The following is a 12,842-nucleotide window of genomic DNA, read 5'->3' on the forward strand; positions in this document are numbered from 1 at the left end:
GGGAATTCCTCCAGGAATTTCCCTGGGAATTCCTCCAGGAATTTCCCTGGGAATTCCTCCAGGAATTTCCCTGGGAATTCCTCCAGGAATTTCCCTGGGAATTCCTCCAGGAATTTCCCTGGGAATTCCTCCAGGAATTTCCCTGCGAATTCCTCCAGGAATTTTCCTGGGAATTCCTCCAGGATTTTCCCTGGGAATTCCTCCAGGAATTTCCCTGGGAATTCCTCCAGGAATTTCCCTGGGAATTCCTCCAGGAATTTCCCTGAGAATTTATTCAGGGATTTCCCTGGGAGTTCCTCCAGGAGTTTTCCTGGGAGTTCCTCCAGGAGTTTTCCTGGAATTTCCTCCAAGAATTTCCCTGGGAATTTCTCCAGAAGTTTCTCTAGGAACTCCTCCAGGAATTTCTCTGGGAATCCCTCCAGGAATTTCCCTGGGATTTCCTCCAGGAACTTCCCTGGGATTTCCTCCAGGAACTTCCCTGGGAATTTCTCCAGGAACTTCTCTGGGAATTTCTTCAGGAACTTCACTGGGAATTTCTCCAGGAACTTCCCTGGGAATTCCTCCAGGAACTTCCCTGGGAAATCCTCCAGGAACTTCCCTGGGAATTCCTCCAGGAACTTCCCTGGGAATTCTTCCAGGAACTTCCTTGGGAATTCCTCCAGGAATTTCCCTGGGAACTCCTCCAGGAATTTCCCTGAGAATTCCTTCAGGATTTTCCTGTGAATTCCTTCAGGATGTTCCTGGGAATTCCTCCAAGCATTATCCTAGGAATTCCTCCAGGAATTTCCTGGGAATTCCTCCAGGAATTTCCCTGGGAATTCCTCCAGGAATTTCCCTGGGAATTCCTCCAGGAATTTCCCTGGGAATTCCTCCAGGAATTTCCCTGGGAATTCCTCCAGGAATTTCCCTGGGAATTCCTCCAGGAATTTCCCTGGGAATTCCTCCAGGAATTTCCCTGGGAATTCCTCCAGGAATTTCCCAGGGAATTCCTCCAGGAATTTCCCTGGGAATATCTCCAGGAATTTCCCTGGGAATTTCTCCAGGAATTTCCCTGGGAATTCCTCCAGGAATTTCCCTGGGAATTCCTCCAGGAATTTCCCTGGGAATTCCTCCAGGAATTTCCCTGGGAATTCCTCCATGAATTTCCCTGGGAATTCCTCCAGGAATTTCCCTGGGAATTCCTCCAGGAATTTCCCTGGGAATTCCTCCAGGAATTTCCCTGGGAATTTCTCCAGGAATTTCCCTGGGAATTCCTCCAGGAATTTCCCTGGGAATTCCTCCAGGAATTTCCCTGGGAATTCCTCCAGGAATTTCCCTGGGAATTCCTCCAGGAATTTCCCTGGGAATTCCTCCAGGAATTTCTCTGAGAATTCCTCCAGGAATTTCCCTGGGAATTTTCCTGGAAATTCCTCCAGGAATCTCCCTGCGAATTCCTCTAGGAATATCCCTGGGAATTCTTCCAGGAATACCCCTGGGAATTCCTTCAGGAATCTCCCTGGGAATTCTTCCAGGAATCTCCCTGGGAATTCCTCAAGGAATTTCCCCAGGAATTCCTCCAGGAATTTCCCCGGGAATTCCTCCAGGAATTTCCCTGGGAATTCCTCCAGGAATTTCCATGGGAACTCCTCCAGGAATTTCCATGGGAATTCCTCCAGGAATTTCCCTGGGAATTCGTCCCGGAATTTCTCTGTTAATTCGTCCAGGAATTTCACTGGGAATTCGTCCAAGAATTTCCCTGGGATTTCCTTCAGGAACTTCTTTAGATATTTCTCTGGTTTTCCAGGGAACTCGTCTTCTCATTTTTCCAAAAGTCTTCTAAATATGTTACAAATTTCCAGTTTCTGATCCACAGTACAATTTGCAAGCGAACACGGATTAGATAAAACCGTAATCAAAGTGACCTTGTACGCATCATCGGCTGGTGTGAAATTCATGAAACTATGATCCAAATTCGGCATCCCGACCATAATCAATCATTCCCGATGAATGATGCACCATTGCACTCCGCCCCGGTTCCATCAAGAATAGAACCGGTCACCGTCACCGGGATTTTTGCGGTCATTAGCAACAATGTCTCGGGTTTGGATTCCTGATCCGTGGTGGTGGCGCGGCGTCGGCCGGATGCTGTTTTAATTAAGGATTACCGGCTCGAGCCGAAGCGCGCGTGCGGTCCCGATGAACACTGTTTGTGGTGTCAATTTGCTCATGGATTAATAACTGGCCAGACACACGAATTGGTTCTTGTTGGTTGGCGGGTTGGTGGTTGGTGGTGTGGTTGGATATGAATATTTTAAATCCCACCAGCAGCGGACAGCTCGGCTCGAATGGATTAGCTCTGAGAGAGCTAAAAAAACATGGCTAGCCCACGTTCGGATCGCTACTTTGACGATATGATCGAATGAAATATTTATTCGATAACAGGCAGTTGTCGTACTGCTGCTGCTTCTGCAGCTGCACCACCAAGCTTCGGTGGGCGGGAAATTATTAAATTAATCTCCATTCTCCAGGATTACCATCACGGAAACAATTACAAGTGACGACTTAATCTTTTGAACCTTCATCGTCGGAAATGAAAACATAGCAACAATAATGGCAGATTCGTCGATAAGTGGTTTGGTTTGAACGTTTCTCCACAGAAGAACATACAAGAAGAACAATGATTATGCTAAAAGCCCTGTACATTCTCCTCCTCCAGGGAACTCTATTGTTTCTGAAGCTGTACGGCAATCCGGAGATTGTCAAGACGCACTGTAACCGAACGGCAACCGTAAGTAATTTTGCACAAAAACATGGAAAAACTAACAAATGTATCAATAATGAGATGACATCTAATGCAGAACTACAAAATGTACCTTTGAAATCAATGCATAGAATTATTTAACCTTCAGCCTCTTGCAAAAGAATCAACCGTAATTACACCAAAACACCAGTGCACACTGCATTAGACTAGACTAGACTAGACTAGACTAGACTAGACTAGACTAGACTAGACTAGACTAGACTAGACTAGACTAGACTAGACTAGACTAGACTAGACTAGACTAGACTAGACTAGACTAGACTAGACTAGACTAGACTAGACTAGACTAGACTAGACTAGACTAGACTAGACTAGACTAGACTAGACTAGACTAGACTAGACTAGACTAGACTAGACTAGACTAGACTAGACTAGACTAGACTAGACTAGACTAGACTAGACTAGACTAGACTAGACTAGACTAGACTAGACTAGACTAGACTAGACTAGACTAGACTAGACTAGACTAGACTAGACTAGACTAGACTAGACTAGACTAGACTAGACTAGACTAGACTAGACTAGACTAGACTAGACTAGACTAGACTAGACTAGACTAGACTAGACTAGACTAGACTAGACTAGACTAGACTAGACTAGACTAGACTAGACTAGACTAGACTAGACTAGACTAGACTAGACTAGACTAGACTAGACTAGACTAGACTAGACTAGACTAGACTAGACTAGACTAGACTAGACTAGACTAGACTAGACTAGACTAGACTAGACTAGACTAGACTAGACTAGACTAGACTAGACTAGACTAGACTAGACTAGACTAGACTAGACTAGACTAGACTAGACTAGACTAGACTAGACTAGACTAGACTAGACTAGACTAGACTAGACTAGACTAGACTAGACTAGACTAGACTAGACTAGACTAGACTAGACTAGACTAGACTAGACTAGACTAGACTAGACTAGACTAGACTAGACTAGACTAGACTAGACTAGACTAGACTAGACTAGACTAGACTAGACTAGACTAGACTAGACTAGACTAGACTAGACTAGACTAGACTAGACTAGACTAGACTAGACTAGACTAGACTAGACTAGACTAGACTAGACTAGACTAGACTAGACTAGACTAGACTAGACTAGACTAGACTAGACTAGACTAGACTAGACTAGACTAGACTAGACTAGACTAGACTAGACTAGACTAGACTAGACTAGACTAGACTAGACTAGACTAGACTAGACTAGACTAGACTATAATGTAAATTAGTCTTATAAACAATGAACTACCTAATAAAGGGTTTCAAAACGACGGTAGTTTTTCATCGTAAGTTGTTTGGAAAATAAACGAAAACTAATGTTTCACTCTGTATTCGATAATAAATCGATTGCGACAACAATAGCGTCCCAATTATGAATGAAACATTTAACAATAGATCCCATTGAATGCATATGGGACTTTGGAGGAGTTCCTATCCGCAACAAAAAAAAGCAAATTTTGTTTTCAGATTGTTATCAATAACGTATTCATATCAAAATTTGTTATTGAAATATTTTAAAAATTTGCTGTTATTAAGTTGTTATTGAAACCAACAAAACATGTTATTAAACAGGTCTTCCAGGAACATTTTTTTGTTATAATTTTTGTTATTTTGCCGCTTATGACAGACAAGTTTATAACAGGATATGTTATGTAAATAACATGAAAATAACTCTTTCCGCTACTCAGTTATTTCTTTAAAACAACATATTTTATTATCCTGTTGCTATTCCCTTCTGCTCGGGTCCCTGTAGCATTTGCTATCTTCTTCCAGTAGAAGGCAACTCTACGATCCCGACACGCGCATCTATATCAATAAACCCAAACGTACGGTTCAGTTAGACTCGATTTTAGTCCGTCTTGACTGCCGCCAACAACACCTGCGACACCTGATGTACCTATTTACGAACGCTCGCTAGTAACAGTCTTCCGCTGCTGCTGAGATCGTCTTCGTGGTCTTCTTGCAGATGTAATCAACATGGCTGTTGAAGTAGTAACAACCGTTCTGATGATATCTACAGTGGACCTGCCTTTCCGAAATCCAAACTGCATCTCTGATAGACCGCTCGACCGCTTTTACCCTGTGTTTACGTCGAGAGCCTGTTTCGGACTACTCACTCCAACAATTTGTCAACAGTATACACAAGGCATTTCGCCCTCTACGCTGATCGGTAGCCGGAAGCTTTACCTGGCTTCGGTAGCAGCACTAGCTTCTGTAGATTCCAGATATTGGGGAAACTGCTCTTCTGAACAGCTTTACATTATGGTCCTGCCTGGATATAACAGGATTTTTGAGGATCGCTGTTTTTGATACTAACGTCCGGTCCTGGGGCTTTTTCGATTCGTAAATCTGTCGCTACTGCCAACCGCTATGATAATCGCCAACGCTAGACCACCTCTTCGTTCGTTGCCCTGAGTTCCTCGCCTTGGATATCCTGGTCAACATCTAGTGAGGGCGTGCAGATCGATTCGTGAGCAGTCTGGTGGCACAGTAGGACCTTCCATTTTCGACATGGCGGTATGAATACTTTGTATGTACCACCCGTCCGATTTATATTGGCCTTGTGACAGCGATTGTCAATGAAGGTTTTAGTGCTTTGTAAGGCAATATTCGTTCCTTTCTTGAATGGTTATTACTGGCTCTAGCTCGGAAGCATTGAACATAGGGATCAGCAATTGCCGGATCGCCCACTAGTAGACAGAGGGTGTCGACAGTTTCTTGAATCTCCCATCCTTGAAATGGTTACATCACACGCTAGGGATAGAGTCGCTATCAGCTGGTATGCACTGAGGTTCAGTGATATATTCTCCAGCCTTCGAGCTTTCTCAAACACTTCGTCATTGAAGTTTGCTGTCTTTCACCTCTGCTCGTTAAGTTGAGGTTCACTTGGGCTTTAATGAGGGAATGTAGTTCGTAAGAACTTTCTCCTGGGCATTTTTGGTGGGGCTAAAGGGGTTTTAAGAAAGTTTCCAGTGATTCAGGAGATTTCAGGAGCCTTTTAAGAGCATTCTTTCAGGTTTTGTTGGCGTTTTAATGGGATTACGGGAAATTCAGGGGTATTTCAATAGTATTAACGTTGAACTTTTCGTCATTGAGATCATCGTCATCATCAAACATTTGAAAGCAGTTTTTTTCGTTCAAAACAAAAATTTTTGCTATGAAAATATATTCACTGAACTCCACATGAGGAATATAATGCAGTGAATATATTTTCATGATCCTTGTTTTGATTTGCAGTGGGAAAACTGCTTTTTTATTTTCCGAAAAATGATGACGGATGCTTGAGCCTTAAAGCAGGGAATTCAGGGACGTTTCAAGCTTTAACCCTAAAAGGGATACCTTCATGGCCTCAGTTACGTCACCTCGACGAGCTCTGGAAGGCGCCTGGGGTCCAATGGGGTCCAATTGATAGCATGTCAGGGGCATTTCAATGGGTTTTCAGGTGCGCTGCAGGGGTTTTTTTAGGCCTTTAAAGCGTCCAAATGAGTTTCAGAGGAATTTCTAATTGATTATGTTAATTTCAAGGACGTTTCAATGGAATTCAACAGGTTTCAGGAGAGTTTTAAGGCATTTCTGCTCAGGTTCGTAACAGGGGGTTTCAAAAACACTTTTAAATCAAAGGGCACTTTAGTGGCAAACAAAGAATGGGGAAACAACGGCATGTGGCAAACAAAGAATGGGGAACAACGACATGTGAATTAGGGGGGGGGGGGTATAAGGAATCACGATCGGTATCGCTAGAGAACTACTAACGGAGTAGGTAAGATGGATTGCAGGGGGATAGTCGTGTAAGGTCATGTAAAATGCATTGTAGTACCAGCCTGGGTCGTTAGAGCGCCAACGAGCTGAATGCCACGCTCCATCGGAATCGCCGGACTGACTTCGGCATTCTACTGATAGGCCCGTAATGATGATGTTAAAATAACTAAAATTGTAAAAAAAAAGTTCACTGACCTAATCAAGATTATAACCTATTTTGTTATAATCAAATCAAAATTATAACAAAATGTGATATGATTTTTAGCCTCAGGATTACTAGTTTCTATCAAAATCTATATATATATATATATATATATATATATATATATATATATATATATATATATATATATATATATATATATATATATATATATATATATATATATATATATATATATATATATATATATATATATATATATATATATAAATGCAGTGGCATACGTGGGACCGCGCATAACTTGAGAACGGAAGGTCCGATTTTGGTCGTCTTAGTAGTCTTAGTTCTGTTAGTATTCGCCCAAGGAAGGTTTATGAGGCAAAATCCATGAAAAAATTGAAAGTTTTTGAAAATCGATCTTCCATACATTAAGACCGGGGACTTTGTCTTGGCTAGAAACTTCAAACGTCAAAAAACGCAGTAGGCAAAACAAAGTTTGCCGGGTACAGCTAGTATGACATAAATTTGAAACATTATTTTTAGACTCAAAACTTAGTTATGATAAAATGAGTTACTAAACGACATTTATAACATAATGTGATATAATTGATCTAGTGTTTTGAAAACACCAAGAATGTTAGTGTTTTGAAAACACCAAGAAAGAACATGATTATATCTCAATGAGTTATGAATATCATGGTTTGTTAGGATTACGTTATATTTTTATTACAATTTTCTAGTCGGAAGTTTACTCAAACAACAATTTGATGGAAAAATTAGGCTTGTAAAAGTTTTGAGAACCGTCACAAAGCCTTTTACTTACCTTTTATTTTGATTTTATGATAGTTGTGAGTACCTGTTCTAGTCTATTTGACTAAAAAAATGCTTGGGTTAGCTGTGTAGTGCGTATGTAATTGGTAGGTAAATTGGCGATAAAGTAATATATTAACACCAGGAGCCGAAGGGTTCGGCATTATAGAAGCCAAAGGTCTCTGGTAAATTGTAGAATAATGAATTGAATAGCGGTGCACTTTGCACCTGGTCCTCAGAAGTAATACGACATAGTAGTTCCAGAGGGGAAACTTAGATGAAGTATGAACTAGGATAGCGTATTAGTGGGTAAGCTAGACACACAGGTGAGGGTGAGCCCAATAAAGAGTCAAAATTGAGCATTGGCATGTGCATTAGTCCAAAAAAAACTATGTCCGAAAAGTTAAGATGTTCATCCTTAGAATGTACGGTTTACATATTTGAAGCATTTTTGTAGAACATTTCGGTTTTCTAAAAAATCATTACGATGTTCCGCCGGGACAATTTTGAAAAATAACTAAAATTCTCAAAAAAAACCTGTTTTTGTAATATTTTTTAACTTCTGTTTTTTTTTTCAATATTTTTGTTTTTTTTTCCAAGGTCCCCTAGACATTCTGAGAGGGTATCGGTTTTTGAAATATTGTTTTTCAACGATTGACGAGAGAATCTGTTATGTGCTGATGAAAAATATTTTTTTTTTTTGTAGTTTCAGCCATGTCAATTTTATCCGGTAGTACTATTCATACACTTCAATTACCTGCAAAAAATACCTGGTTTGGAAACTGAGATATTACGCTTTTAGAGAATGAACAATGGCCCCTATAGGTCCATAGAAAAAATAATCAAAAAGTTTGAAGAAATGGTAAATTTTTTAAAAATTGCCCAGGCGGAATCTCTAAATGATTTTTTTAGAAAATCGTAAAGATTTTCAAAAATCCTTCAAATATGTTTATCTTTTATTTTAGGGTTAAGCACCTTGACTTTTCGACCATCGATTATTTTTATTGCCTATTATACATTAACAATACAGACAAGTCTTTAAAGGTTTTCTTAAACTTCAAACTGCTTAATAAAGTGCAAAAAAGACTGGATCAGTAAAGTGAATAAACTGATTGAAAATTGATAAGAAGTTGTTGTTTCAGAAAATGGCGTTTAATATCAGAAAATATATTCTAAATTTTGTTAGCGTAATTCAAAAAATGTGTAGTGAATAACATTCTAATAGTTATTTTTCTCTCCGTTTTATATTTTCAGGTACGTATCACAATAGATGCTTGCACTAGACACTAAGTATACATTCGAACAGCAAGTATGTATATTCACCCTAAATAGCCACCTAATAAATATATGAATGGCCAAAAAAGAACAAGAAATTCAGTATACAAATAACAACCGCGATCTCTTCAATCGCCGCAGCTATTCCACACAATTTTAAAGACACGTCTGTCTTCTTTGTCTTCTCTATCTTCTCTGTCTTCTCTGTCTTCTCTGTCTTCTCTGTCTTCTTTGTCTTCTCTGTCTTCTCTGTCTTCTCTGTCTTCTCTGTCTTCTCTGTCTTCTCTGTCTTCTCTGTCTTCTCTGTCTTCTCTGTCTTCTCTGTCTTCTCTGTCTTCTCTGTCTTCTCTGTCTTCTCTGTCTTCTCTGTCTTCTCTGTCTTCTCTGTCTTTTCTGTCTTCTCTGTCTTCTCTGTCTTCTCTGTCTTCTCTGTCTTCTCTGTCTTCTCTGTCTTCTCTATCTTCTCTGTCTTCTCTGTCTTCTCTGTCTTCTCTGTCTTCTCTGTCTTCTCTGTCTTCTCTGTCTTCTCTGTCTTCTCTGTCTTCTCTGTCTTCTCTGTCTTCTCTGTCTTCTCTGTCTTCTCTGTCTTCTCTGTCTTCTCTGTCTTCTCTGTCTTCTCTGTCTTCTCTGTCTTCTCTGTCTTCTCTGTCTTCTCTGTCTTCTCTGTCTTCTCTGTCTTCTCTGTCTTCTCTGTCTTCTCTGTCTTCTCTGTCTTCTCTGTCTTCTCTGTCTTCTCTGTCTTCTCTGTCTTCTCTGTCTTCTCTGTCTTCTCTGTCTTCTCTGTCTTCTCTGTCTTCTCTGTCTTCTCTGTCTTCTCTGTCTTCTCTGTCTTCTCTGCCTTCTCTGTCTTCTCTGTCTTCTCTGTCTTCTCTGTCTTCTCTGTCTTCTCTGTCTTCTCTGTCTTCTCTGTCTTCTCTGTCTTCTCTGTCTTCTCTGTCTTCTCTGTCTTCTCTGTCTTCTCTGTCTTCTCTGTCTTCTCTGTCTTCTCTGTCTTCTCTGTCTTCTCTGTCTTCTCTGTCTTCTCTGTCTTCTCTGTCTTCTCTGTCTTCTCTGTCTTCTCTGTCTTCTCTGTCTTCTCTGTCTTCTCTGTCTTCTCTGTCTTCTCTGTCTTCTCTGTCTTCTCTGTCTTCTCTGTCTTCTCTGTCTTCTCTGTCTTCTCTGTCTTCTCTGTCTTCTCTGTCTTCTCTGTCTTCTCTGTCTTCTCTGTCTTCTTTGTCTTCTCTGTCTTCTCTGTCTTCTCTGTCTTCTCTGTCTTCTCTGTCTTCTCTGTCTTCTCTGTCTTCTCTGTCTTCTCTGTCTTCTCTGTCTTCTCTGTCTTCTCTGTATTCTCTGTCTTCTCTGTCTTCTCTGTCTTCTCTGTCTTCTCTGTCTTCTCTGTCTTCTCTGTCTTCTCTGTCTTCTCTGTCTTCTCTGTCTTCTCGGTCTTCTCGGTCTTCTCTGTCTTCTCTGTCTTCTCTGTCTTCTCTGTCTTCTCTGTCTTCTCTGTCTTCTCTGTCTTCTCTGTCTTCTCTGTCTTCTCTGTCTTCTCTGTCTTCTCTGTCTTCTCTATCTTCTTTGTTTTCTCTGTATTTGTTCATCTAACTAGAATAGCATTTAATTCTCAGGTAAAATGTGAAATAGGTCACAGTTCATTACAGATGCAAAAAGTAATCTATGGTTCAGTTGTAATGCCTAGAAAAGTCTGCCATCGAGAAAATTGGTATTCAAATCTCTTCTAGAAACTTCATCTCACATCTTCTGAAATTCAAAATAAGATTTTTTTTCCGTTGCAAGAAAAACCCTCAACAGCTTCATGAAAAATGATGCCCCTCTAGGGGGCGAATCATTTCGCGGTTCTGCCTCTTCATTTTCCACCCCCATTACATTTGCTGCGTTTATTTCTCTATCCGTTGAAGCGAGCATTCATCATCGAAATTCGCTTCTTTGCAATTTTCCTTTCTTCTCGGAAGTACCTACCGCCACAGCAGCGCAGCGCGCCGGAGTAGTCTCCGAGAGTTTTCAGAATTTCCTCACTTTCCAACATCTTTTCAACCGATTTATCGTGACATGTGCACAGAAAATGATCATTAACGGCTGACAAAACTAAAACAGAAGCTTTTCCCCTCCTCGCACTCACCCACCGCACTGACTGTAGAGCAAAGCACGCTTCATTTGTTTCAAGCTGGAGCTGGAACACCCCGGCTCTGCTTCTGACTGGCTGACTGACTGGCAGACTGACGGAGAGAAAACTTGCCCCAGCCAGCCAGCCAGCATGAAAGAATGGTTTTATTCGTTGGGGAATTTTTGTTTCTAACCGTCACCCATGATAAACCACTCATCCATTCATCTTTCGTCGTCGTCGTTGTAGTCGTCTGCGCTGGAGAGGACAGCGTGCGCAACTCACAAAACAAAGTTTTTAATTAAACTTTTTAATTACGCTCTTGACGTAGTGGCATCCTTCTCCCCGGTGTGGCATGAACCGCTCGCTACCTAGTCGTGCCCTCACTCACATGGGGTTCCTAAAGAGAGAGTAAACTGGATTGGTAGGATGAATGAATAGAAGGATAGGGTTGAAAGTTCATTTCCATAGTGCTTGCGATAGGGTGGCAAAGTGCTTCGGGGCGGTTTTTGTAGTGTCATATTCCTCAGTTTCGAATGACTGTGCGTCAGGATGCCTCATTACATCTGTTAGGTTACATTGTAAGACACTTATAATGCGAAGCTGTTGAGAGGGCCTATCTGAGTAATTGAACTAGTTTTTGAATAGTAACATGAATAGTACGCGATGGATGGTGGTAGAATTTTCAAACATGGCACCAACTACGGCTAGAAGCTGAGTGCATAATTGTATCCACGCTTCCGAGTGTGCCCTACTTTTCGAAGCTTCCAAGTACCTCTTGGTAAGGTAACCTAATTAAAAGGTTTAAAATCTATGTACATATACTAGCTAAAATTAACATCTCTCTCAAAATCGTGATTAACCCTTCGGAGCCGGAGGGGTCGTATGTAATCACAACATAAAAATGGCTGTTAAAATTCACACATTCAATGAAACAGAATACTGTCTTTGGCAAAGTTGTTGCAAATTGAGTCATCTACTAAAGCAAAATGGGGATATTTGTATCTGAGGCTTTATTGACAACCTAGAACATCCTGAACACCATGAAGTTTGTAGAAACGAAAAAACTGACATACCAGTTGCTCTAAAAGCTGAATTTGGATATGGTTTATGTTCATATGTACCTCTTTAACCTTTATCAAGAATATCAAAAGGTGTTTTAAATTCTGGGATCTTCTAGGTGTTCCAAACTGTCCTATAGTAAAGGTCTTGAAATCTATATGTGTTTTCGCTATAAATAATAGCATCGCATAGTCTGCTGGGATCCATGAACCTCTTGAAATCTCAAATATCGTTAAAAGACACTGTGGGGATATTCCAGGTCAGCCAAACTACCTTGGAGTTCACAACTTCAATATCTGCTATACTGAGTAACGTTACATTATCAACCGTAGTTACAGGACCAACCTGAAGTCTACCAGAAATTATTATGAACCTTTGGGACTTTCAGGGCCGTCCAAACTGTCCTGAAGTTTTGCTCTTGACAGTAACAATAGCTATTCTCACAATGAACTGTACCATTACACATCTAACTGTAATCTGAAATCCTACTGGCATTTCATGAGTCATATTGGTTGATTTTCGACCGTCTTGATAATTTATGGGATTTTTTGGCGCTATATCGGTCTTCGGGTTTCTTTAAAAACAACCGGTTAGGTTAAAAGCCGACGTTTCGAATGTTTATTCATTCATCCTCAGGGCAAACTACAAATTTCACATTTAGTCACTTATTAACATATAACATACAGATTATACAAATTACTTACACCATACAGTTATTTCTATGTCAAGTGGTTTTTTAACATTGATTTTGGAACGGCTGACAAAATTACACTGCAATATTTAAACAAAAATTCGGACATAGTGACTAAATTCATTTGAATGGGTCTAACATTTAACGTAGCACAAACTTACACAGCTTTCACCCGC

The 12,842-nt window shown here is 40.5% G+C and overlaps 1 protein-coding gene across 13 annotated transcripts in view; it reads left to right on the top strand.

The window, feature by feature from the left end:
* The window catches only part of LOC109424340 (collagen alpha-1(XVIII) chain), a 1,002,865-nt gene that overhangs the window by 685,561 nt on the left and 304,462 nt on the right, over positions 1–12,842 (top strand). For 11 of the 13 annotated variants that reach the window (XM_062854154.1, XM_062854161.1, XM_062854156.1 and 8 more), the window contains exon 5: positions 2,696–2,767. The exons of the other annotated variants lie outside the window; for them this stretch is intronic. In XM_062854154.1, the coding sequence (XP_062710138.1) occupies positions 2,696–2,767 (72 nt within the window). The remainder of the gene's footprint in view (positions 1–2,695; positions 2,768–12,842) is intronic. 13 annotated transcript variants of the gene reach the window in all.

This window comes from Aedes albopictus, chromosome 2 (genome assembly GCF_035046485.1).
Source record: "Aedes albopictus strain Foshan chromosome 2, AalbF5, whole genome shotgun sequence".
In the NCBI taxonomy this organism is placed as follows: domain Eukaryota; kingdom Metazoa; phylum Arthropoda; class Insecta; order Diptera; family Culicidae; genus Aedes; species Aedes albopictus.